This window comes from Ursus arctos, unplaced genomic scaffold, assembly GCF_023065955.2.
Source record: "Ursus arctos isolate Adak ecotype North America unplaced genomic scaffold, UrsArc2.0 scaffold_32, whole genome shotgun sequence".
In the NCBI taxonomy this organism is placed as follows: Eukaryota; Metazoa; Chordata; class Mammalia; order Carnivora; family Ursidae; genus Ursus; species Ursus arctos.
The window spans coordinates 27,122,013-27,148,455 of record NW_026623008.1 but is presented as its reverse complement, the minus strand read 5'-3'; the positions used below and the strand labels follow the sequence as shown (position 1 = coordinate 27,148,455).

Genomic DNA, 26,443 nt, shown 5'->3' with positions numbered 1-26,443 from the left:
TAGGTGGCAAACCCAAGCAGTCTGACACTTCAGCCCCACTCTTAACCTCTCAGCACTAATATAACGTCGCCAATGTCTCTCCCTTAAGGAAAGTTCTTCCTTCAATCTAACTTTCATTTCAGCTGCTACAGTTTTGTTTCCTGGTGCAGGTCTTCGGCGGAGAATGGAGCACAGGTGAGTTCAGTAAAATCTTGCTCTGAAATACTGAACTATGCACTGGGGGGAAGGGAAAGGAGTTTCACTGAACACCTACCACGCTGGGGTTTATAACTCCCATAGTTCATTTAATCCTCACAAAACCCCTGGGAGGAGTTATTTTCCCTGTGGCAGATAAGGCAACGGATGGAGGCTTGGACAGGGAGATTCTGCAGCCTGGGAGATCCTCTATGCAGAGGCTGGAGGCAGAGACGAGACTATGGTTCCTGCCCTCAAGGAGTTCACAGTCTAATGGAGGAGGCAGACAGCCAACAGCCCACTGCCATAATATGGGATCGCCAAGGAAGGAAGGCACCCGACCCAGCCCAGAGAGATGCTCAGCACAGGGTGGAGGTCTGAGCTGGGTCAGAGGCAGGACTCAGCCAGCTGGAGGTGACAGGGGGTCAGCGAAAGCAAACACAGAGAGGTGTGCAGAGCCTGGGGCAGGGAGGGAGATGAGAGCCAGTGCTGCATGACTACAGCCCGAAGAAGTGTGTCTGGGGAAGCGGAGGCAGGTAAGGCAGGGGAGGGAGGTGGTGCCGGCTGGTGGGGTATCTTGATTGTTCTGTGAAGGAATTAGGATGTATCCTAGGGCCTCTGAAGAAAGGGGACCAGTATGGTCAGCTGTGTGTAGGAAAGCTCACTCTGCCAGGTGCTGACAGAGGGTGGAGGGAGAGAGCCCAGAGCAGGGAGCCCGCGGGGAGTCCCGGTGAGGGCTGGGGAGACCTGACAAAGGCAGGGAGAGAAGATGAATTTCAGAGTTGTGGACAAGACAGAGAGCTCTGTAAAGGCAGGAATGAAAATTGCTTTGGTCACCATTGTACCCCTGCACACGTTTTCTGAATGATGAACCAAAGGCCCATTCTCCTTCATGATGGACTGATTGGATATGGGAGTGTGGAGAAGGGGGTGTGAGGAAGGACTCCTGGGTGCCTGCGTTGGGTGACTTGGGGGAGTGGGGACGGTGATACACTTTACCAAGATGAGGCACATGAGGACTGGGGACAGGTTTGGCAAAGTGGGGGGAAGAGTCATTCATTCAATCATTCATTTGGTATGCACTGAGGGCTCACTAGGTGGCAGGAAGTGTTGTAGACAATGGAGATAAAGTTTTGCACAAAACAGACTAAAACCCTTGCCCTCGTGGAGCTTCTATTCTAGTGGGAGGTGGGGGGTGGGGAAAGCCAATGACAGATGGTGAAAAGGGACATGGGAAAAAAGAGCGGGCGTAGGGGGGTGCAATTTTTTTAAAGGGTGGTCAGAGAAAGCCTCAATGAGAAGTTGATATGTGAGCAAAGACCTGAAGAAGGAGAGGGAGTGACCCATGTCATTATTGGGGGGGAAAGAATCCAGCCACAAGAAACAGGAAGTGCAAAGTCTCTGAGGCAGGAGGGAGCTTAACAAATGTAAGAAACAACAAGAAAAACAGAGTAGCTGCAGCAGAGCCGCGAGGGGGAGAATAATAGGACAGGGGGCCCCCATGTTGAGTGGGGCCTTGTAGGTCATCGAAAGAGCCTTGACTTTGACTCTGAGTGAGATGGGACCCACTGGGGGGCTTTGGGACGGAGGATGACATGAACTGACTATTTTGGGGGTCAGTATCACACTGGCTGCTGAAGGTACAATAGACAGATGGGTGGGGGACAAGAATGAATGGAAGTAGGAGACCAGGAAGGAGACGATGGCAACGATGGAAGTAGGAGATAAGGGGGTTTAATCCCGACTGGTATTGGTTTAGGTGCGGTTTATATTCTCCAGCTTTTTATCATGAAAATATTGAAACACAGAGCCAAGGTGAACTATGTAGGAAACACCTGTCTACCCAAGATTCTGGTTATATTTTGAAAGAACAGTCGACGGGGTTTGCTGAGCACGCGGGGCCTACAGGACATCATGGGGAGGTTGCCACAGAAGGTGGGTATTCCCATCTGGACCCTCCACGGCAGCCCAGGTCTGCCCCTCACACCAGACTCAGAAGACTTGTTTTCCTAAAAAGGATCATATGTTATGGACACTCTGCTAGCCGTTTGGTACCTAACCTTACTGGGTCATAAATCCGACACACTCTGAACAGTCTGAACCCTCTTCAGAAAAATGCACAGAAAATTATTTATAAGCAGTTCCAAGGGGCGCCTGGGGGGCTCAGGCAGTGAAGCGTCTACCTTCGGCTCAGGTCGTGATCCCATGCTTCTGGGATCAAGCCCCGCCTCGGCTCCCTGCTCAGTGGGGATCCTGCTTCTCCCTCTCCCTCTGCTGCTCCCCCTACTTGCTCTCGCTCTCTGTCAAATAAATAAATTTTTTTTAAATCTATATAAGCAGTTCCAAGGGAATCATAGATACAGACAATGAAAGACACAAAATTTGGTCTACTGCACTCAATCAAAACATATTCACAACAGAATCGTTGTGAATAAACCAATTTCAAGGAAGCATACGAAGACCCTGAGCCTCCCCACGCCATCCCCCTGTCTTGTTTCCAGAGTCCCCATTTCCCCATTGCCAGTTAATGGTGGAAAATACACAGTGAAGAGGGGCACAGTGAGTCAGGTACTAAACTTCCCATAACCTGGAGGCTGCCCCCTCGAGTACTGTGAGGATTGGGGTCCCAAGGCTAGAGCCAAAAAGAGGCTTAGGGCTGAGCGAGCCTGCGAGTCAGAGTCTGTCTCCCACTGATGCTCCCCCAAGGGGTGGGGGCATGGGAATGGCACCCAGGCGGCTTGAAGCCTGGGCCCTGGCCAGCCCCAAAGCTTTGAGGTCAGGAAATCCGGAGGCAGGGGAGAGGGACACCGTTGCCACATTCCCCGGCCCCTTTGAGACCCCTGAGGCAGGAAGGCTGTCTAGCCTCACCGGCTTCCCTCCCAGGCTCCTTCCTGGGAGGAAGGGGCTGCCCTGTGCTTCAGCGACTGACTGACAGTGCAGGGGAGGGAAGGAGGCTGGGCAGGTGTTGCAATCGGCGGCCCCTGGGTCTGTCAGAGACCGAGCCATTAACGACAGGGCTGGGGAGAGAAGCTGGACTGAGGCTGTTTTCAGGAACTTGCCCTCAAGAGGAGAGCAGAGACCAGGGAGGCCAGGCGGGTGCCCGCTGCAGGCTCCAGAGTGAGTAGGGGATCCACGGGGAGGGCTGTACCTTGGGCTTGACGGGACCCTCGAGTCCCGGGTCCACTCCCCCCAGCTCTGCCAAGGGCCCATGGGCAGGCCTGGGACCAGGGCTCCTGCCTTCAGCATTGGTCCCTGGGAACCAGGAGCCCTGGACAAGGAGTCTCTTTTACCAGGGCTGCCCCCACTTTGGGGGGGGGGTGCATTGGGGAAGTCACAAACCGCTGAATATCTCTTTGGGGACACCGAGCTGGGCTCGGGGAAGGGCACAATCACCATCTCTCTCCACGTCCCCATCTCAGACCCTATGTCTCAGCCTGTCCCTGTCTCCCCTGTTTCTGTCTTGCCTCCCCAGCCCCTCCCTGGCCTATCTGGGCTCTGGGTCTCTGTCTGTCCGTCTGTCTCCGAGTCTTTCTGTGCCTTTCCCTATCTTTCACATTTCCCTCTCTCGAATCTTAAACTCTCCTGGGGACCTCTTGCTTCTCGGCCTTGAGCACCTGGGCCTCTGGGTCAACGTCCTCGTCCCCTGGGCTCTTTCTCTCTGCACCTGTCCCACCCAGGCTTCACCACCTGTGTGCCCATTTCACATTCTTACCCCTTCGGCAGCTCTGCCTCCCTCTTCCTCGCCACCACATCTGGGAGGGCCTCTCCCTCTGTTCAGTCCCAGCCCCCTCCTCCCACAGGAAGAATCTCCCTGAAGGACAGGAGACATGACAGGGCAGAGACAGTGTGAGCTGGGGCAGGGAGAGGAGGGCAGAAGGCCGAGTGCAGGGAAAGGAGAGGAGAGCAGGAAGAGGCGGGAGATGGCAGTGCCTCCAGGAGGCAGCGGGTTCCGCTGGGACTGATTGGGGAGAAATGAAGCAAAGAGGAGACTGGGGGGGCCAAGGAGCTACAAGTAAGAGACCCAGAAACGGGGCTTTGAAACCATGTAGTGTGACACAGATGAAAACAAGGTGGCCGTCCTAGGATGCTGTGACCACACAGCCTGCGAGGGGGAGAGGAGGCCACATGCTGGATTCCATGACACGGTGTCCCACTTTACAGAGCGTGAAAACAACTTATGGTCACTGAGTGTGCTTGTATCCCAGCCCATCTCGGTGCCTCCTCGCTACCATCCTGAGAAGTGTGTGCTAATGTTCTCCCTCTTTCACAGATGGGGAAACCAAGGTTCAGAGAGGTGAAGTAACTAACTTGTCCACGGTCACAAAGCTGGTAAGTCGCGGAGCCGGGGTTCAGAGCAGGTGGTCAGCTTCAGAGCTGGGCTCCCACCCTCTCCACATACTGGCCCCCAGAGAGTGAGCCGTGCTCCAACAGGTCCCCGGTCACACTCAATGGGGGTGGGGGGCACCCCGGGCTGCCGTGGGGGACCAGGGACTGCTGCCAAACATGCCAAGGGGAGGATGCCAGGGCCTCTCAGAGTGGGGTTTGGTTGCCCATTCTGGACAGGAGCCAGAGGAGAGGGATGAAGTAGTACCTTGCTGGACATAAGCTAGGCCTTATGCTGACCCTTGCTGGGGTGGCAGGGCTGGGGTATGATCAAAAGCACATGGAAATGGAAAACGGTGTCCCAAAGTCTGGGCCTAGGAGGCTAAATCTTCCCCATCGAGTGTGCTTGGGGGATAATCAAACTGCTATGCTGGAGTAAGAAAGTTGCCAACTACTGATTGGTAGACAGGGATACTCTGAACAGTTGTGCGGGTTTCTCACTGCACAAAGCTGCTCAGCTGAGGAGCAAGTGGAGGCTGAAATCCAGCCTATTCTTCAGTTGCCTGGTCTTAGTGTGGGGCTGCATCTGTCCAGAGGAAGGGGCACGTTTTTCCTGATTTGCAAAAAAAAGTGACGTATGGGCTAGCAGTCCCCTGGCATCCTGATACGGAAATGAATATGAATAGCCCAGGGGCTGGGGTGAGGCCTCTGTGAGAAGGAACAGCCTGGGGTATCTTGGGCAGCTCTTATTCACACCTCTGTCTGGGAGGGAGAGAAAAGGGAGAGAAGCTTTCCTGCCTCTAAGCGCAGGGGATCCCTTGGGACACCACGTGCACGTACGTGTTCCTGGTCATACATGTAGGCTCGTCGGGGATTTCCACTGACCAGCTGCCAAGAGTGCCAATTGGTGCTGGAGAATCAGGTGCCTGGTCCCAAGACCCCAGTGGGGGCAGAAGGGAGGGTAAGGCTAGAAGCCCATCCCAGTGGCAGAACACGCTTTGCATAGTTTCTGGGACACCTGGCGCCGGAACACCTCCACAGTTCTGAGCCCAGAACTGGGGTTGTGTTGGACCCCCTGTGCCCTCCCGTTCCCGCCATCGCCATGGAGCCCAGCTTCCCACAGGCGTAACCTGACAGCCCCTTGCCTCAGCTATTCTGTGCCATTACCCCTTTCTGCCAGGGAGCGTCTCTGACCCTTCTGGCACGGCTCCTCAGGAGAACCTGCCTCGTACTCACGCGTGTGCAACCCGGATGTCCCAGGAAGTTAATACCCCAAAGAACACCCCTTGACCGATGGGGGACAGAAGTCAGTAGGTAAATGTTCCCATCCTCCCTCGTGTTCAAGGGATAAATTGTCCCTTGAGTGGATAGTCCTGAGGCATGTTCCACACAGCTCCTTGGAAGGTTCCAGCAGGATGGAGCCCCAGTTGCCCCTAGAGGATGACCCCAGTTCCATGATGTACCCTTGTGTCAGCTTTCCTTCCTTGCCTGTTTCATTCTCCCAACCCCTCACTCTGGTCCTGGGATCTTTCCAAAATAAACTACCTGCATACCATGCAAGCCCAGCTAAGATAAAAGGGAAGGAGGAAGAATGCTGTTCCTTGATGCTCCTGTCTCTGCTCTCTCCCGAAAGGCAAATATAGTAACGACCGTGGCCGTCACTTACAGAGTCATTGCCTATGTGCCTTCCATCATTTCGTGTCTTCTTCCCAAAGTCCAGTGCAGTATAGGCTGTTATTACCTCCATTCTGCGGACAAAGAAACTGAGGCTCAGAGAGGTCAAGTCACCTGGCCAAAGCCACACCGTGGCAGAGCAAGGGTTAAGCTCAGCTCTGACTCCAAAGCCCATGACCTTCACCATCCCCCTCTGCCTCCAGGTGAACACCAAACTGGCACTATGGCAGGGCTGGGAACCTGGAGCCTGACCGTGGCCGCCCTGATTATCCTGCTGCTCCCCAGAAGTGAGTATGGCCGGGGACAGGGGTGCTGTGGGGAGAGGGGAGTCACAGGGAGAGAGATACAGGGGTAGAGGAGGGAATCATTTGCCTGCACTGCCACACTGCTCCAGGGGTTCCCAGAGAATCAAGGCTGAGCACAGATGTGGCCAGGCTGCCACCCACAGACCTCTGGGGGCAAACCACCACCCATGCGGAATGGCCAGAGGGCCTGGGCTGGTCAGCCTGCAAAAGGCCAATGGACCCAGGTCTTGTCTGCAAATCTCTGCCAGGCTTGTCAGGAGGAGGCTCTGGGTCCTCTACAGCCTTCATGGGCGACAAAGGAATCGGGGTGGGAGCCATAGGAGGCAGGATTCCTCCTGGAATAAGGAAGCCCAGGCAGAGCTCTCCAACCATGGAAACTATCTTGAGAGGTGGAGAGCTTTCCATCTCTGGGGGTATGCAAGCTGAGGCCAGGATTGACAGGGATATGCTGCATAGCAAGGGTCAGCAAACATTGCTTGATAGCCATAGTTCGGCTTTGCAGGCCACATACAGTTTCTGTTGCATGTTCTTATCTGTTTTCTGTTTTGTTTTCACCCTTTAAAGATATAAACCCCATTCTTAGCTGGCAGGCCGTACAAAAACGGGCCATCCCAGCCCTGCTGCAGAGGATGCAATGTTAGGTGGAGTTCTGAAGTAAAGAGTTTGGCGAGGTTCCTCCCAGTCCGAAATTCTGAGTCGGTGAAGTGATAGGAGCCCCATGTTGAAAGTCATGAACTTGCTCTGTGATCCTGGGCAAATTCCTTCTCCTCTTAGGGCCTCAGCATCTTCAACAGCAAACAGGCATCAGAACACATGACAGAGGAAAGACGGCACGGTGGGCAAAGTACAGTGCTTCCTTATTTGTTTATACAATAAATACTCACTAAGGGCCTATTCTATGCTAAGCTCTGGGCATACAGTAATGAGACCAACAGCCAAGGCCTCTGGCCTCACGGAACCTTTGGTCTAACTGGGGAGACAGACGAGCAACTTATCACGTGACTATAATTATGAAGGAGAATAAGAGCTTTAGGAAAATTCAGGGCACTTGGCCTGATCTGGTTGATCAGCGCCTGGTCTGATTCCCCCAAGATGCTAGATGTTAATCAGGTGAGCAAGATGAAGGTGGGGATTACTTTTCATCCCCATTCTACAGATGAGAAAAATCGAGGCACAAATAGCCTCTGTAACCTGCCAGGGTCCTATAATTAAGAAGCAATAGAACCGGGCTCTAAACCCAGGCGGTCTAGTTCCAACACCCGTGCTCTTATCCACCACACCACTAAAGTGCTGGGCGGCTGTGGTCCAGACGGGGTAACACAATCAGATTTGAATTCTGAGAGCTGTGGCTGTGGGGTTCTTATCACTCCAACCATTGCTTTCACCACCTCTGGGGAGGGAGCCGCAGAGGGGCCTCGTCCCTGCCTGGCAGTGTGCTGGTGGTGGCCCGCAAGACCTAAGTGTGCACATTTCCTCCCAAGTTCACGTTCAGTGATGTCACGCTGGCAGCTTGAAAATCCGTCTTGGCGGGAATATTTACACCAGAGAAAGCAGCCTATACTACCCATCGGGATCTGGTTTTCTCGTAGAGCCAGTTGAGAAACATTGATCAACACATCACCAGCTCTCTCTCACCCCTGAGAGCCCCTCACCGTCCCCATAGGCATTCACCCCATCCCAGCCCCCATATCTTAGGGGGTGAGGCAAGGGGGTAAGGGCCTTGAGTCTAGGAATACAAAGGCCTAGGTTTATAGCTCAGCTCTGCCGGGCATAGGAGTGACTCAGGGCCCATCCTCTTCTACCCCAGGCCTGGAGGAGTGCGGGCGCATCAGCCTCCCAACCCCCATTGTCCACCTGGGGGATCCCATCACAGCTTCCTGCACCATCAGCCCGAACTGCAGCCACCTGGACCCCGAGTCCCAGATTCTGTGGAAACTGGGAACGGAGCTTCAACCCGGAAAGAGGCAGCGTCTGGCGGATGGAAGGCAGGAATTCACCATCACTGTGGCCCATCTCAACAGCCCTCGGGTCCTTCTCTCCTGCTGCCTGCGCTGGGGCACCAGCCTGCAGATCCTGGACCAGGCTGAGGTGCAGGCCGGCTGTAAGTGCCCGCGGCCATCCACCCACTCTGCCTCCACGCCCTCCTGCCGTCACTCTTAAGAGCTCATAGTATTTCCTGAGCTCTTGCTGAATAAGCACGCTACGGGCATGGCATCAGATAATCTTCCCTACCAGTACAGAGTGCTGTGCAGCCCCATTTTGCAGATGAGGAAACTGAGGCTCAGGGAGAGTAAGTGACTTGGTGAAGGTCACAAACTAAGGATGTAGCTGAGTTTTCTATCAGGCAGCATGGTGGAGTAACCATGACTCCCTCTGGCTGGCAAGGAAGCCCAAATACTCAGCCATGGGACGGTGTGCCCAGGGAGGACACTCGACCAGCTGGGCCTGCTCCTAGTTTCTCAGCCTTCTACTCAAACTGAGAAGCGAGGACTTTCTGCCAAGCCAATGCATAAGAAAAACACTAAGACCAGTTTCTTTCGTTAAGAGTCACTCAGAGTACGCCTAACACTGACATAGCACTTACCACGTGCCAGGCATGGCTCAGAGCGCTGCGGACATAGTAAGGCATTCAGCCCCCACAACCCCAGGGGGTAAGCATATTCCCATCACCCCTGTTTCACAGATGAAGAAACTGAGGCACAGGGCAGTTAAGTGACTTCCAGATGTGCTAAAAATGGCAGAACCAGGATGAAAAGCCAGGTGGACACTGTCCCTGTCCAAGAGGGCAGAGCTGAGGGGGTGGGACGCTCTGTGGCACTTGCCCCTGTCCAGGCCTGCATTTGACTTTCCCCAGGGCTGCCCCTCCAGGGTCACCTGATAGGGAGACAAGCAAATAGACAAGGTGACCCCAGAGGGAACTATCCAGAGCAAGGAAAGAAAGCTGACTATTTCCAATTGGAGCTTTCTGCATGGTCCTACCCAAAGCCCTCACTCTTCCCACCCTGTGTGCAGACCCTCCCGCCGCACCCCACAACCTGTCCTGTCTCATGAACCTCACAACCAACAGCCTCATCTGTCAGTGGGAGCCAGGACCCAACAACCACCTGTCCACCAACTTCACCCTCAAGAGCTTCAAGTAAGGGTCTCTACACTAGCCCCTGGTTCTTTTGGATCCTAGGGTGGGACATGGGCGGGACTGTGGGTTGGGGGAGCCAGAGGCAAACATGAGAGGGAGAAGGGAGCCTCGCTTTCTTCTTCTGCTAGACACCCAAGCCTGGCCTCTTGGCAGGAGTCGCGGCAACTGTCAGACCCAAGAGGACTCTATCCCCGACTGCGTGCCTAACGATGGGCAGAACCACTGCTCCATCCCACGGAGACACCTGCAGCTGTACCAGAACATGGGCATCTGGGTGCAGGCCGAGAATGCGCTAGGGACCAGCAAGTCCCCACAGCTGTGCCTCGTTCCCATGGATGTCGGTGGGTGATGCCGGGTACGGGGGAGGGGAGAGGCCCCCACAACGGACCAAGCCAGAGAGGCACAGAGAGGAAATGACAGACCCAGACAGACAAGGAGACACTGGAAGACCAAGAGACTGAGGCAGACAAGAGGGACAGAGACAAAATGGAACACAGGTGGGGACAGAGCCATGGAGACACAGACACACAGACACGGAAGAAACAGAGGCAAGGAGACACCTTCAATAATTCTCTCAGCAAGTTTCTTAAAGCGCCCACTAATTACCAGGCATTGTTCTAGGTGCGGGAGAGACAGCACTGAACGAAATAGCAAAACTCCTGCCCTTGGAACATTACATTCTAGGGGGCAAACTAAATAAAACAGAATGTCAGGTGATGAGAAGTGTGACGAGGAAGTTAAAACAGGGAAGAGTGTAGGGAAAGCTGGGGTTAGGGGACAGTTGCCCTTTCAGTAAGGCGGTCAGGGGCGGCCTCACTGAGAAGGGGACAAATTGGAGAAAATCCTTGAAGGAAATGAGGGAGCAGGCCACTGGATATGAGGGGAAAGGGCTCCAGGCAGAGAGAACAAGTGCAAAGGCCTTGGGGCAAGAGGATGAAACAGACCTAGAGGGAGACAGACACACGTACAGAGACAGACCTGCAGAAACGTGATGACATGGAGATGAAGAGACACAGAGAGACAGAGAACAAAAAGAGAGACAGACTGACAGAAACCCCAGGGATGGAGACCTAGGGCTGAAAGTGCAACAACAGGCAAAGAGAAAAGCAGGAGCAAGGCAGACCCCTACGGGATGGGGCAGGGGACGTTTCTGACAACACCCTCTCCCTGCAGTGAAGCTGGAGCCCCCCACCCTGTGGGCCCTGGACCCCAGTCCTGAGGTGGCCCCACCCCAGCCAGGCTGCCTGCTATTGCGCTGGGAGCCATGGAGGCCAAGCCTGTACATAGAACAGAAATGTGAGCTACGCCACCAGCCACAGCCTGGAGAAGCCAGCTGGGCCCTGGTGAGGCGGAGGGTGACCTCAAGAGCCTGGGGGTTGGGGGGACTGAGGGGAGGCTGGCTGAGCTGGCCCTGAAGGGCACAGGATCCAGGCTCAGAGCCTCGGCCACCCCACCAGGTGGGCCCCCTGCTGTCGCAGACCCTCCAGTATGAGCTCTGCGGGCTCCTCCCATCCACAGCCTACGCCCTGCAGCTGCGTTGCACCCGCTGGCCCCTGCCTGGCCACTGGAGCGACTGGAGCCCTAGCCTGACGCTGACCACTGCGCAACAGGGTAAGTGGGTGGTGAGGGCCTGGGAGTAGCTATCAGGGCAACGTCCAGCCTCCAGGGCCCTCCCTGACCCTCTTCTTGCTCCATAGCCCCCATCGTCAGACTGGACACATGGTGGCGGCAGAGACAGCTGGACCCCAGGACGGCGGATGTGCAGCTGTTCTGGAAGGTGACCCATTCTGACATCCCTCCATCCCTGAGACTCCTTCCACCCGGACAGATCCCTGCGGGCTGGGGCTCAGGAGTCCAGCCGGTCCGGGAGGCTTGGATTTGTATGTCATTTGCAGGCACTTTGCATGTGCCTGGGAAGCTGGGCAGTGCCCTTCTGGCGAGACTAGAATGCAGGACTCACTTATGACAAAGGGCCGGTTCAGGGATGAGTTAAGTGCCAACCTGCTTCTTCCTTTCCGCCCTCCTAGGTCCTGGCACGGGGTAAACAGGGCAAGAAGGAAGGGAGGGAAGAAGGCTGGTTCCCAGCCTGTGGGACTCAGTTCCTATGACCCAACCACCCCATCTAGAAGCCCCACCCCACTCAAGATGAGCTGTGCAGCCCCCTTATCCTCTTCTTCCCGTGCCCACTGCAGCCAACGCCCTTGGACAAATACAGCGGACAGATCCAAGGCTACCTGGTCAGAGCTCCAGACCAGGCTGAGACAGTCCCCCCCCTCTGCAACACCACGGAGCTAAGCTGCACCTTCCATTTGCCCTTGGAAGCCCGGGAGGTGGTCCTTGTGGCCTATAACACAGCCGGGACCTCTCATCCCACCCCAGTGGTCTTCCTGGAGAGCAGAGGTAAAGGGGGCTGGTGGCCAGTAGAACGCGGTGGTTAAGCACGTTAATTCGGAAGCTAGGTTGCCTGGGTTCACATCTAGTCCTGTCACTTGCTAACAGCGTGACCGGGGCAAGTGACCTAACCTCCCTGGCCTCTGTTTACTCACCTAGCAAAGGGGGATGATACAGTGTCTACTTCAAAGCATTGTTATGAAGGTTACATGCGTCCAGACCTGTGTCTGGCACCAAGTTACTGCTCAGTATGTGTTAGCTACTATTATTATCACGAGCCAGAACCAAGTTAAGCTGGTGGTGGTAACACACACACACACACACACACACACACACACACATACAAAGTGCAGACGGTCATAGGCACACACTCCCATGTGCACACACAGAGACCATCTGCCCAGGAAGATGGGGAGAAAGCCCTACGTTTTTCCAGCTGAAACACGGTCCCTGAGTTAACTGCTCGTTCCCAGGGGATCAGCCACCACCACCACCCCCAGGTTCCCCTGAATATGGTGAGACTAGTGATAACAAGAGCAAATATTCCAACTTACTAGCCATGTGACCTTAGACAAGTTACTTAGCCTGTCTCAGTTTTCTCCTTGATAAAATGGGGCCAGGGTGGCGGCTCCCTCACGGGACTCTTAGTGGACTCAGGAAATGAACACGCTCCAAGGACCACAGCGATAACCCCACGAACGACACAGCATTAGCATCGATCACCATCAGGCACTCCTCTGCACGGGGCACTGTGCTAGGCTCGTCCTAGGCATCATCTCATGGGATCTGCACCAGACCCCTTGCAGATGAGCAAACTGAGGTCCTGAACGTGACTGACTCAAGGTCACCCAGCTTGTAAGTAACAAAGCCAGGACTAGAACCCAGGCTTCTGGCTCTGGTACCTGCATTCTTCTCGCTTTTTCTGTCACCTCCTACTCTGTCTCCAGGTCCGCCCCTGGCCAGACTCCACACCGTGGCTCGAGATCCCTACAGCCTCTGGGTGGGCTGGGAGCCCCCCAGCCCTCGGCCTCAGGGCTATGTGATTGAGTGGGGTCTGGGTCCCCCCAGCCCCAGCGGCAGCAATAAGAGCTGGAAGATGGAGCATAATGGAAGCATGTCTGGGACGCTGCTGCAGGGTGAGGTGCAGGGTGAGGCGGACCCAGCAGGTGGGGCAGGCGGGCTGGCCGGGCCTGGGAAGCAGGGAGGCAGTGTTAGTCGGACAGTACGCAAGAGGCAGCCTGAAGCACCTGAGAGAAGCATCTTCCTTGACTCTTTACTGTTCTCTCCTATCCCCAGGATCAGAACGTTTTCTCCCAGTGTAACCAGATGCTCACTTTTCACAGCCCTGACCCCGCCCCCTTTCTAGCTTTCCCAATTTCTGCCCTTACCCCCATCGAATGATCCGAAGAAGAGATGGAAGAGGCTAGCTCTGCAATGGGAGGCTGGGTTATCCCCAACTGGAGGTCTGGGGTTAGCTCCTGATCACCTGCAGAGGTCAGCCCCTCACCAGGGGCCTGCCTCATCTTCTCTCTACAGAGAACATCAGGCCCTTTCAGCTCTATGAGATCACTGTGACCCCCCTCTACCAGGACACCGTGGGACCCTCCCAGCACATCTATGCCTACTCCCAAGAGATGGGTGCGTCAGCCACCAGGCCCCTCCCAGAATCTTCTCCTCTCCGTGCCTGCCTGGGCCCCAACAATCAGGATGATGAGGGAACATTTCCTTCCTCCCCCACCCCTGGCTCAGAAGAGGCTCTCTCCCAACCCCAAGATTACCCCTGGCTTACACTGAACCCCTGCAACCGGACAGAAGTCAGGTGGTGGGGTGATAAAAATTAGGGATTGGGTTTGGCAGAATTTGAGAAGCAAATCTGGCAAAAATTGATCAATTTTGCCCTGACAGAAATCAAGTGTCATGTGTGGCAGAAATTAGACAGAAGGCCTGGCATAAAGTCAGAGAGCGAGCGGCAGAAATCAGATAATGAACCCAACAAAATGAAGCCTGGCAGAAATCAGGCAAGGCTTTGGAGTCAAAGAGAAACAAGTTCAAATCCTAGCTTAGCACACTTATTAGCTGATGGAATTCAGTCGAAGGTCCTGGCAACATGAGGTTTAAGGCACGAGTCCCCTTGGACTCTTTTTTCTTACTCTGAACCACAGCGTGTCTCAGTTCTGGGGTCCAGGAAGCCACAAGATGTCCCGCTGGCTCCTCCACTCTGCCCCGCTCCCCGTCAACCCCTGCACCTCTCTCCCGACAGCCCCCTCCCACGCCCCAGAGCTGCACCTAAAGCACATTGGCAAGACCTGGGCCCAGCTGGAGTGGGCGCCCCAGGCCCCCGAGCTGGGGAAGAGCCCCCTCACCCACTACACCGTCTTCTGGACCAATGCTCAGGACCAGTCCTTCTGTGAGTCTATCCTCAGCACCACACAGCCCCAGAAGGCCTGGGAGGGGGGAGCTCAGCAGCCTTGGAGGGAGCCCCGGCATCTGGACCCAGGCTGACCATTCTCTTCTACTCCCAGCCACTGTCCTGAATGCCTCCTCCCATGGCTTGGTCCTCCACGGCCTGGAGCCTGCCAGCTTGTACCATGTTCACCTCATGGCTACCAGCAGGGTCGGGGCCGCCAACAGTACAAGCCTCACCCTGATGACCTTGGCCCTAGGTAAGGGGAGATGGGGGCCGGCCAGACAAGGCTATTGGGAGGGTTCCTCACCCATCGGATCTTTCATTTTGAGGGCTTACCTGGATCCACTGGTCTGAGGGAGGAGACCCAGCCCCGCGCGTGAAGCTCAGCCTGAGGGAGGAGGCCCAATCCTGCCCTCAGAGCCCAATCTGGAGGAAGAGACCCAGCCTTACTCGCGTGCACTCTAACGTCTTCTGGCTTTCCCCTCACCCCAGAGGAGTCTGAGCTGCATGTCCTCCTGGGCCTGTTTGCCTTCCTGCTCTTGTTCACCTGCCTCTGTGGGGCTGCCCGGTTCTGCTGCAGACCCAGGTGAGTCCTTTCAAGAGACCTGAGCTACCCCTGCCCACAGGGAATTGCAGCCTGGAGTGGGCCAGGCCAAGGTCCTCCTCGCCTTCGCAGGCCTCAGGGCCCATGTCTGCATCAGGCCCTCCACCAGCTCCTCTCCACCCAAGGGGCCTTCAGCTGCTGGGACTGGGTGGGAGAAGGAATGGAAAGATGGGAGGGCATGCCTGACCCAGCCTTCACTTGCCTTCTTCTGCAGCAGGAAGAATCCCCTGTGGCCAAGTGTCCCAGACCCAGCCCATAGCAGCCTGGGCTCCTGGGTGCCTACCATCATGGTGGAGGTGAGACCCCACAGGGAGAGGGAAATGGGGCCAGGGGGTGCTGGTCCAGGCTCCAAGTGAAAGGCTACTCCTCCCATCACTTCCTGGCAAGGTCCCCTCCCTCTGGAGGAAAGCAGATCTGAGTTTGAATCCCAGCTCTACCCATTTCAAAGCCTCAGCCATCTCACTGTGAAATGGGACGTACCTCACTCAAAATTGTTGGGGACATTCACCAAAGTAAGTCTGAAGCACATAGCACGTGTCAGGAAAATGTGAGGTGCTTTCCAGGTGTCATCATTTGGGTCCCAGCAGAGAGCAGCAGGAATAGCCCCACAGCTGTCCCAACACAGGAAGGGACAGTGGTTGGGATGAACATCTGAGATGAATCATGCCCTCACCCTACATCCTTATGTCCAGGAGACCTTCCAGCTGCCTAGCCTTCGGGACCCCGGCATGCCACCCATCACCAAGATCACAGTGCTGGAGGAAGAAGAGAAGAAGCCAGTGCCCTGGGAGTCCAATGACAGCTCAGGGTCCTGTGGCCTCCCCACCCTGGTCCAGGCCTATGTGCTCCAGGGGGACCCAAGAGTACCTTCCACCCAGCCCCAGCCCCCGTCTATCACCAGTGACCAGGTCCTTTATGGGAAGGTGCTGGGCAGCCCCACAAGCCCAGGTCCGGGGCACTATCTCCGCTGTGACTCTACTCAGCCCCTCTTAGGGGGCCTTTCTCCCAGCCCCAAGTTTTATGAGAACCTCTGGTTCCAGACCAGCCCCCTGGGCACCCCAGAGCCCCTGGTCCCAAACCAGGAGGATGATTGTGTCTTCGGGCCACTGCTTGACTTCCCCCTCCTGCAAGGGCTCCAGGTCCACGGGGTAGAGGGGCTGGGGGGCGTCTAGCACTTCCTGGGCACCCCCACCCCGGCCTGCCTCTTGAAAGGACTGGCCCACAGAGGAGAGGAGAGCGTGAGTAAGCCCATCATGAAAAATCACCTAGCCCCAGAAGGGCAGAAAGGGTACCGGGATCTCCCTATCTCCAGCCCCCAGCACCCTTCCTCTATCTCCCCAGTCTCCACAGGCTGGGCCTCTCACTTTTGTGGCCAGAGAATGTTTCGTCTAACCCTGCCCACTAGCCTCTTGTGCTTATTTCCTGTAATTTCAGTCTCTTAAACCGGTCCATGGTTTGGTTTGGTTTGATTTTGAGAAACTCGAGTGTGCCTGTGCCTCTGTTCTTTTTCTTTTCAGGGTGCTCGCAGTGATGGGGGTTCTTATCAGAAGTGTTCATTTGGGTACTCCTGCCTTCGCTCATTCATTCCACCGCCATCACCTAGCACGTAGGCCCTGTGCTGGCAGCAGGGATTCAAAAATGATTTGGCTCAGTCCACACTCAAAGGACTCAGAGACTTGAAGACTGGCCATTAGGGCACCGTGGTCAGGGTTGAGGGGTGTCACAAAGTGCTGTGGGACATGGGGAACAGACTCAGAAAAGCCCAACCCTGCTGGAGAAATATAATTAAAAACAAAATCTACTAGGGCGCCTGGCTGCCTCAATGAGTGGAGCGTGCAACTCTTGATCTCAGGGTTGTGAGATCGAGCCCCATGTTGGGTGCAGAGATTGCTTAAAAATAAAATATTAAAAAAACACAAAATCTCCTGCCAACCTAGAACACCTCTCCATGAGGGTAGAAGAGGACGAAATCAGTTTTATTACTGAATGAACATTAAGCCAGAATGTGATTCACGTCACCAGCAATCTCCTAAAGAGCTTGAAAAGACAGAAAATCTTACCCTTGTATGTAGCCAAGTGGATACATTCTCTCAGGATAAATAATACCTAGGCCTCAAGCAAGAGGACTTCACGACACTATCTGTCACACAGAGGTCATCCTAAATTCACCTGGTAAATGGGGTAAACACCTGTGTTTGCTAATTGCCTTTATCCCAAAGAAATCGAATTTTCTCATAGCTTTATGAGAAGAGGCAGGTTCGCAGCTTAGAGCCCGGCAGAAACTGGGAGACAGGGCCACTGTCTTCCTTAATGATTACATTTCAAGAGATGACTCCTACATCCTGGAGAAGGACATTCCTGTGCTGTAAAACTGGCAAGAGGCTTACTTGGTTTTTGAAAAGATCTGCATGGGTCGCAAAAGGACAGAGGAAGAATTCACAATTACAACTTTTCAAAAGTCAATGCTTTAAGAAAAGTGAGGGGGAGGAGAGCTTTTCCCCTTTTTGCACTAAGGGAGAATTAAAATGTTATTTTTATTTCATTAAAAATTTATTTTTCCTCCTTTTAATTTGTAGTTGTCTTTACACCCCTCCTTTCACAATAATATCACAGCAAGTTATTTATTGAACGTCTTCTATACAGCAGGTCCTCTGCACACAAGTGCCTCCGTTAATCCCCCAACAACCTAGAAAGTGGATACTATTATTATCATTCCCGTTTGATGAATGAGCACACCGTGGCCTAGCAAGGTGGGGTGGTTTGCCCACAGGATCACAGTACACGGCTGAGCTTCAGTTCCAGCCCAGGGCTATCCCATCCCCAAAATCAGCGACCTTCATCACGAGGCTTACAAGGCTGCCTGAGAGGACGCTGAATGAAGCCCAGCAGCTCTTCCGGGGCCTCATCCTGGAATGTGGTGGGAGAGGAAGAAGAAAGACTAGGTTGGGGGAGAAGGCTAAGGCAGGCCCTACGAAAGCTTCCAAAATAACCGGGGCTCGAGGCCAGGAACACAGAGTGGGATTAAGGACAGGATGCATGCCCAAGGAAAAAAAAAAAAAAAAAACAGCATCTTAGAATTTATACAGCACCGCACACCACTAACCAGGCCCGCAACCACCCACTCTCGTGCCCTGCCCAGCTGCTAACCAGACCTCTCTCCTCGACCCAATCCCGCCGCACCCCGATTCTTGCCTTTCTAATCCATTCTCTCGGTCCTCATCTGCTCTGGTCTCGCAACTGCGCTCCATTGGTCGAGCCTGAGCCAGCATGGCGGCGCCCATGTAACCCAGTCCTTGCCGCGAAAGGGACGGCGGCCGTGGCGCCGGCCCCGCGGGGTCACAAGTCACCATGCTGAGGACCGCGTGGAACGCGCTGAGGTCGCTTCGGACCCAGGCAGTGGCCCAGGCCCCAGTCCTTGGGCTTCCGGGGGGAGCGTGTGCCAGGCCTCCCTCCCGCCAGTGGGGCCTTCCCTCTCCTCAAGGTGAGGCGTTGAAAAGCGGGGCAACGCATGGAGGGAAGTGGGGTTGGGCGGAGATGGAGGATACGGGGGACAAGGATAGGGGAACAGAGCGGTGGTAGGATGAGGGAGAAAGGCCGGTGGGTGTGGAAGAAGTAAGACGAGGTGGGAGAGGCGTGGGGCAGCGGGGTGCGGAAGAAATGGGGCGGCGGTTAGGCGGAGGTACACAGAAGACCATGCGGCGGCCACAGAAAGGAATCGAGGCTGGGCTAGTTAAGAAGATGGACCTCAGCCGTCTCTCTTCTGCGTAGGTGTCATCCTCCCGGCCGTTCGCGCATATGCCGCCCAGAAACCAGGTAGGAGCTCTCGGGTGGGACTTCCGCGGAGAGGGAGTGCCTGGAGGGGCGCCGGATGGCCAGAGGGACGGAGGTGGCTAGTTAGAACCACTTAATGGTGTGGGTAAACTCGTGGGCCAGAGGTCCTGAGCAGAAGACCCCCACGTCTGCCTTGCCACCAGGCTGTAGCCTGAAACCTGTCTGGGGTGGAGAGAAGCGGGGGGGCGGGGGGGGGGGGCGGGAGCAGGAGCAGAAGCCTGCGGACTGGGTTTGAGTGAGAATGAGCTAGCTTGAGGGAGGGGGTGCTGGCACTACCCAGGCCTACCTAGAGTATAGGTAGACGCTTTGTGTCTGTCCTTCTGAGGTGGAGAGCTTGGTTTCCCATTCCAAGGCAGTCTGCATAGTGGGAAGATCTCTCTTCCTAGTTAAATGATACTGGACGAGTTACTCCCTCTCTCTGAGTCTCATTCTAAAAGGACTGTAAAAGTATCTATTTGAAAGGATTGTTGTTAGGATTCAGTGATAACACGTGGAGAAAGCATTCTCCGCACTGGGTGCAAAACGTAGTATATATTAGCATTTATTGCTGTGATTTGCATAGCGGCAGAGCAGGATCAGACTGGAGAGGACCAGTTAATCTCCCTCGTGCCTCTCCCTCACTTTCAAGGGAATATGACACACACCAAAGTTGAGGGTTTCCTATATGTGGTCTTTGTTTGGTGCTTACTGTGTCCTAAAGCTCGTGGTCCCTCCTCAGCCCCCTCATTTCATTCATGCTGTCAGCCAGCAAGTGTTTCTTGAGTGTCTGTTTTACATGAGGCCATGGACCAGACCGGGGTATTCAAAGAGAGGCAAACTCCAGCCATCCATAAAAGGACCCATCCTGGTGGGGGATCTAAAGAGGTGTGAGAGGTAAAGGCACAATATGGGACCTTAGGAAAGGTCGTCTACTCCCAGCGTGAAATGTCAAGACAGTTGCCTGCAGGGTTTGCAAAGGAGAACCTGAGCCCAGAGCTCCCTGGTACCTTTCTAGAGGTCCTGGGTATCTGTGACAGAGTTGGTGAGAAGAGCCAGGACGGAGAGGATGGGCAGTGAGAGTTGACTCTGGGTGTTTTCTGTCTCTGCACTTGACAGTCCAACCCAGCCAAGAAGATGACCCGCCCCCTTCCACGCTGCTCAAAGACTATCAGAACGTTCCTGGAATGGAGAGGTAAGCAGAAAGATATCTCTTTGATGAGGCACGGAGCCCTAAGAGAATTGGGAAGGAGAGAGGGAAGACAGTGGCTTTGAGGCCTGGCCCGCTGTATCTGAAGCTTGATGATAGAATCAGGCAGAGAACTACTGAAGCCCAGGGTTGAGGAGGGGCAGCAGGGGCAGACTGGAGTTCATGGAGCTCAACTGCTTGCCTTTTTTCCTTCTGTGGTTCCGATAGAAGGAGGCAACATGCCTCACAGGTCTTTGTGAGATCTCCCGTCTGTTGATCCTCACAAAAGCCCTGTGAGGGAAGAAATAGTGTCCCCATTTTATAGATTACTAATGTCTGCCCAATGTCATACAGCTCCTAGGGGGCAGGGCTGAAAGACACCAAAGCCAGGATCCTTCTGCTCAGCCCCTGCCTGGTACAGCGAGAGCTGGGCAGTCCTTCCGCTGTACTGTGTGACAGGCGAAAAAAACAATGATTACAGAATTGAAATGTCTCAAGACAGACTGAACCATATTCTAGCTGAAATGAAAATCGTCCCTTTGCCCACCCTGTGAGGAGCCTGGAACAGTCAAGCTGACAGCCCCAATTTTGTGCAGTTATCACATCATTCCATATTCTCAGCACAGCAAATCGGATTCGTGCTGACTTTTAATCCCTGACAAATGGCTCCCCACTTCCACAGAGACACTCTTTGTTACAAAAGAAATTTTCGATCATTCTTGCTTTTCAAACTAAAATGGAAACAGCATCGATTCCCCTCCCCCCCACACACCTGTCTGTCATTGCTATGCTTTTCCCACAGGTTTGATGATGTCGTGAGAAGAGTCTTGTCTTTAGAAATGGCCAACCAGGTGAGTTGGCCTCAAACCTCAGCCTCTCCCAGTCCTCTCCTCTGGGACTCGCTCCTACTGTGGTAACACCTCCATCCCATGCTTCTCAAGTCACAGTATTTATTCCGCTGTCCTTCTGTGTCCACTTGTCCATCCCCCAGACCAAGGATCTCCAGGGCAGGGATAATCTTGTTCTCTCACTGTATCCCTAGCACACAGCACCCAACAAACAGTAGGTACTCAGTAATGATCTAATGCCTGAATGAATGAGCACAGTTTGGGGACCCTCATCTAACAAGCTATGTCACCTGTCATTGGCCTTGGGCTCACCTAGATGTGAATAGCCATGTGCTGACCAAAGGCCATGCCCTGGTGAAGTGAAGAGTGAACAGAGTGAAGCCAGGCGCTGAGCTTTATGGCCTGGTTTCTATGACCGCAGCCAGGGCCTTTGAGGTATGAAGGCTAATTCTTGGGGGATGGCAGACCTCACAGATTCTCTGTCTCTATCTTCAACAGAAGGAGAAGCTAAAAATCAAGCAAGAGCTGCTGATGAACAAGATTTTGGCAAACCCTGAGGACACCAACTCCCTGGAGGCTCGAAGTTGGTCAGAGGGCCCTTGGGGAGTGGGAATGCAGGGGAGTCTGCTAGGTGGTACTCGATCCAGGGCCCTTGTCTACAAGGGCACCAGGTATCAGATGTGGCTTGATGAAGCGAGAGACAAGAAGGACCCAGGGCAATGAAAACTGGACTCTGTGATGCTGGAGTCAGCGCCCAGGTCCCTCCTCCTACCTCTGTTGTGAGCTCAGGCAAGTCTCCTCAGGCACCAAAGCTCGTCTCTGTGTCTCTCTCTACTCTGCAGCTAAGGAGGTGAAAGGGCCAGGTGGTCAGGGCCAAGGTTCCACCTCACTCTACAATCAATGCTGCCAACACTCATTGTGTGTACCAGAGGGGCCTGCTGTAGTGAGAACGTCCCCTTGGCGCCACCTTCCGCTTCTGCCTTTGCCCCCATCTTTGCAGCACAGGCAGGAATCAAACAAGAGGCTACCTAAGGAAGGATATTGCAGGGCTTTAGGAGAGGAGTGGGAGCTGATAATTCTGAAAACTCATTAGTGAAAACAGAATTAAGGGTGGTAGCTGAAAGGGGAGAGGCAAGGAGTAGCCCCTTGACAGTTCTGGAATCTAATCTTGCCGCGTTGGCTAGGACTGCCAGCTCAGGGTCGAATCATTAAGAATGATAACATGTATCGTAGACTAATTCCTGAATTTAATAGGAATGCTCTGAAGCTTTACCATTAAGAATGCTATTTGCTACGGTCTGGGGATAATACCTTTATAAGAGTAAGGAACGTTCCTTCCTTAGGCTTTGCTTTCCAAAGGAAAGATAATCCAGAGTGTTTTGAGATCATGAAATTCAGAGTGCTTTGGGAATTGTAGGGAGCTGAACCAGAGCACTGCTGATTTTTATTCCTTGAGGTCTTAAAACACAACCCAGGCCCGGGCGCTTCCTTCCTCTGTGCCAGCTCTCATCCTCTGTGGTTTGTGGTTTCAGTTGTTGCCTTGACTGTCAAGATCCACAGTTACGAAAAACACATGCAGAAACATCGAAAGGTAAACCTTGGCCGTGGCTCACGGCTAAGCACCAGCCCCCAGGGGAGAGGAGTCTGAGAGGTCAAGGGCTCTGGGTCCAGGGAAGCAGCTGGAGAAGGCGAGTGGCTGCAACACCAGGGCGCCCACCTCTCAGCTGCAGTGGGGAAAATGTTTCCCTCCTACCTCCAGTGGAAAATGGGAGCCTTACAGGGCTGCACTGAGTGTCACCCATGGTCAGGAACACAACCTTCAGGACGAGGTTGCAGTGTCTGGCACATAGTGGGTGCTCAGTAAATATTTCTTGAATATTCTGGGACTCCGTTCAAATTCTCAGCTCCGCCATTTCCACTAACCAGACGTGTGACTTTGGGGAAGTTACTTTCCGTGCCTAGGCCTCAGTTCTCCTGTCTGTAAAGTAGGGATCACAGCAGTGCCTGCTGACAGGATTGCGAGGAGCGCGTGAAATAACAAAGTACCAGCATGGTCATGGGAAGTACTAGGCCTGGTGCTGAGTACTTCACATACATCAGCTCATTTAACCCTTACAACTATCCGTCTGTTCCATTTGACAGAGGAGTGATCCAGGCATGGGGTGATTGGGTTATTCCTCAAGGCACAGCACTGGGCAGTGATGCGCTAGGACTTGAAACCAGGGGGTCCTGCTCCAGGGCCATACTCTTAACCATGATGCCATATCCCAGCACAGCACTGGGCACAGAGTTGCTGTAATTAGGTAACTGCAGGTATTTTTAACAAACGTACCATTGTAAATACAGACTGGTCCCAGCACCATGCAGGGTGGCCCCTCAGGGGCACCTGGAGCCGGCTGCACCTGCTCTTTGGAGATGAGATTTTTGCTCATCCAGAGTGTGGAACAGCAGCCCCACTGCAGAGGTCCCTTACAAAGGAGCCCAAGGCCTTCCCTTCTCTCCACGCCAGCTGACAGCTGGCCAAGCTGTGGGGAGGCTGAGCAGGGGGTGATAGGGGAAAGAGCCTGAGATTTAGAGTGAGACCCGTAGACGCAGATTCAAGACCTGACCTCACGCAAGGTCCCCACCCTGCATAGTTCTAGGACCTTCTATGAATCAGGTGACATCTTTGAGCCTTTTTTCCCCCATCTATAAAATGGGAATATCGATGACAATACCTACCACAGAACGACACTAATATTTCATCAGATTGTCAGGAGGTTTCAGTGAGATGATAAGATGACCGTCCTTTGTTACCGTAAAGTGGCACACCGCTTATTTATATAATACTAAGAGCAGTACACCCCCTCTCTCACAGGACAAAGCCCACAAGCGCTATCTGCTGATGAGCATCGACCAGAGGAAGAAGATGCTCAAAAACCTCCGGAAGACCAACTACAGTGTCTTCGAGAAGACGTGCAAGGAGCTGGGGATTGAGTACACCTTTACCCCGCTGTACACCTGGAAAGGCCACCAACGCTGGGCAGCCAAGAAGGCCCTGTGCATTCGGGTACGAGTCAGAATTGCTGCTTTGGTTGGCCCCGCTCTGGGACTGTGGTGGGAGAGCAGCAGGGAGGGTTGTCTGTTCCTGCCTGAGGCACGGAACTGGCCCCCAGACCCTGAGGAGGCGCACTGGCCATCACCCCCACGGAGAAAGGCTGGCATGCCCATCCAGGGAGGCCTGTTCCCGCCCCACCTGCTCCAGACCGGAGGTTTTACATAGGATTACAGTCTCTTCCTGCTCCCTTTCATCCCCAGGTCTACCAGGAGGTACAGAAACTCAAGAAGCAAAAAAGGGCCTTAAAAGCTAAAGCAGCAGCCCAGAAACAAGGCCAGAAGAACCTGGAGAGCCCTTCCAAAGCCGGACCAGAGGCAATCAAAGAAAACCAATAAATTTTATTAGAGTTATGTCTTTCTGCCTTAAAGGATAATAGGAGAGAAGGTGGGGCTCTGTGTGGCCTGAGGAGGAGGAATTCGTTCTTTCATTCAGCTCTGAGATCCCAGTCTTGTCGGAGGCAGAGCCTCTGCCCTCAGACACTAGAGGACACATTCTCACAACACACCTCTCACACACTCACATAAACAGCACCCTGTGGTCCAGGTGACGTACCTGCAGAGGTGAAGAGGTGAGACTGAGCGCCCAGCTGCACAGAGGAAGTGTGGCCGGCTGGCTGCCTGGCTGCCAGGTGAGAAGTCCAGCTGTAAGAGCTGCCTTTGGGACTGGGCCCTGAAGGATGAGTGGAAGTTCACTGGGCGGAAATGGGGTGGGAAAGCATCCCGGGCAGAAGGCATTGCAAGTGCAAAGGCAAAGAAGTCAACAGATGCATGCCGTGTTCAAGGAGCAGTGGGAACAGGAAATAAAGCTTGACGGGTAAGCTGAAGCTGGGCTGGGAGAGGCTTGATGTGCTGGCCACCCCCTAGGGAGCGGGGAGACAGTTACGGTTTAAAACTGAAGGAGTGATGACAGCACCAGGTCTGTGTTTTAGATAGTTAAGCAGCCGCAGTGTAGAGGGTAGATGGGAGGTGGAGACACGAGAGCAGTTTATTGTTTTGGGGTCAGGGGTACTGGTGCTCAGATTGAGAATCGATAAAAGCTACAAGTCCTACCCTCAAGAAACTGCGCATATGCAAAACATTCCTGATAAATTCTGGGGAGTTATGGATACCCCTTTTCCTGCAAAACTCACCCAATCACACCATGTGAAATGTCAAGGTCTTGCTGAGTATGCTTAACGTGTTTGAAGAACCCAAGGAAGACAGTGTGTCTAAAACTGAGTGAACAAAGAGAAGAGTGGGGAAAGATGAGGTCAGAGGGGAAAGCAGACACCAGATAATACATAGTTTTCTAGGGGGTATTAGTCTGCTCAGGCTGCCATTAAAAACTAAACTGGCTTAAATCACAGAAACTTAACCTTCTGGAAGTTCTGGAGGCTAGGAAGTCCAAGATCCAGGTGCTGGTCAATTTGGTTTCTGGTGAAGAATCTTCCTGGTTTGCAAATGGCTGCTTTCTGACTATGTCCTCACATGCAAGGGGAGAAAAAAAGATCTCTTCCTCTTCTGGTAAGGGCACTAATCTCATCATAAGGACCCTACCTTCATGACCTCATCTAATTCATTACCTCCTAAAGGCCCCACCTCCAAATACCATCACACTGGGGCTTAGAGCTTCAGTATAAGAACTTGGGGAGGTATACAGACATTCAGTCCACAACAGTGGGGAAAAGACTTTGGGCTTCATTCTGAGAAGGAAAGCCAAAACGGGTAAAGTTTATTAAAGTGACGTCCAAAGAACAGTTGGAAACAGATCCGGGACAACAGCGAGGCCTGAGGTAGAGACAGGCTTAGGGGTTAGGTTTAGACGGTGACTGAAGCCATGGGTGTGAGTAAAATTGCTCAGGGAGGGAGTGTAAACAAAGGGCCATGTCAGGATGGGAAGGATGATCTCAGGAGCAGCTGAGGGTCCCGGGTGAGGGGAAGGGGGTAGAGTGAGGATAGAACAGAGCCTGGAGTCCTGCAAAATCAGAAGTGAGATGAGAGGCTAAGAACTGCTGACTGGCTGTTCAGATGTCACCTCCAGGAACAGTAGGGAAGGCCCTTTATGGGGCAGAACTTTGAGTGGACATAGCTACATGCAGATCCCGCACTGGGGAGCCAAGTGCCATCATTTAGGCGGACCAGTGGAGGTGAGAAAAGCGACACCATGGAGCAGGCCCTACAGGAAAGGCATCATTGTAAGTGCTACCTTAGGCATAATATCTCATCTCCTTAAAGCCACCTTCATCACCCATCCACCTCATATTGGCATGGTTATCCTCATTTTACCATGTAAGAACTGAAGCTCAGAGGTTAGGTAACTTATCGAAGTTCACACAGCTGGTTAGAGATAGGCCTAGAATCAAGGCCGCATCTATTCTTACTCCAAGCCTGTGTTCTGCTCATTATACTACACTGCCTAGGGGCAAAAAATGACCTGAGATGCTATGGGAGGATTCTAGAGCATACTAAAATGCCTAGCATTTTAGAGAGAGCTGAATCCTAGCTGCAGT

At 53.7% G+C, this 26,443-nt stretch overlaps 2 protein-coding genes across 4 annotated transcripts; both read left to right on the top strand.

Moving 5' to 3' along the window:
* Positions 1 to 3,126: 3,126 nt before the first annotated feature.
* CSF3R (colony stimulating factor 3 receptor) lies at positions 3,127 to 17,583 on the top strand. Of its 2 annotated transcripts, XM_026516643.4 has the most exons (18): positions 3,133 to 3,291; positions 4,445 to 4,503; positions 5,678 to 5,811; positions 6,375 to 6,458; positions 8,284 to 8,577; positions 9,489 to 9,612; positions 9,766 to 9,953; positions 10,786 to 10,955; positions 11,070 to 11,223; positions 11,310 to 11,389; positions 11,805 to 12,012; positions 12,951 to 13,139; positions 13,540 to 13,641; positions 14,264 to 14,410; positions 14,526 to 14,666; positions 14,903 to 14,996; positions 15,229 to 15,310; positions 15,707 to 17,583. In XM_026516643.4, the coding sequence occupies exons 4-18, from the start codon at positions 6,395 to 6,397 to the stop codon at positions 16,184 to 16,186; spliced, it is 2,517 nt and encodes an 838-aa protein (XP_026372428.1). In that variant the 5' UTR covers positions 3,133 to 3,291; positions 4,445 to 4,503; positions 5,678 to 5,811; positions 6,375 to 6,394; the 3' UTR covers positions 16,187 to 17,583. The 2 variants fall into 2 exon arrangements, with proteins under 2 accessions (XP_026372429.1, XP_026372428.1); XM_026516644.4 differs by lacking the exon at positions 5,678 to 5,811 and having other exon boundaries at positions 3,127 to 3,291.
* Positions 17,584 to 18,257: 674 nt separating this feature from the next.
* On the top strand, positions 18,258 to 24,305 carry MRPS15 (mitochondrial ribosomal protein S15). Of its 2 annotated transcripts, XM_026516652.4 has the most exons (8): positions 18,258 to 18,495; positions 18,783 to 18,827; positions 19,941 to 20,016; positions 20,813 to 20,861; positions 21,357 to 21,441; positions 22,391 to 22,449; positions 23,716 to 23,907; positions 24,156 to 24,305. In XM_026516652.4, the coding sequence occupies exons 1-8, from the start codon at positions 18,363 to 18,365 to the stop codon at positions 24,288 to 24,290; spliced, it is 774 nt and encodes a 257-aa protein (XP_026372437.1). In that variant the 5' UTR covers positions 18,258 to 18,362; the 3' UTR covers positions 24,291 to 24,305. The 2 variants fall into 2 exon arrangements, with proteins under 2 accessions (XP_026372437.1, XP_044246482.1); XM_044390547.2 differs by lacking the exon at positions 18,783 to 18,827.
* The last annotated feature ends 2,138 nt before the right edge of the window (positions 24,306 to 26,443 follow it).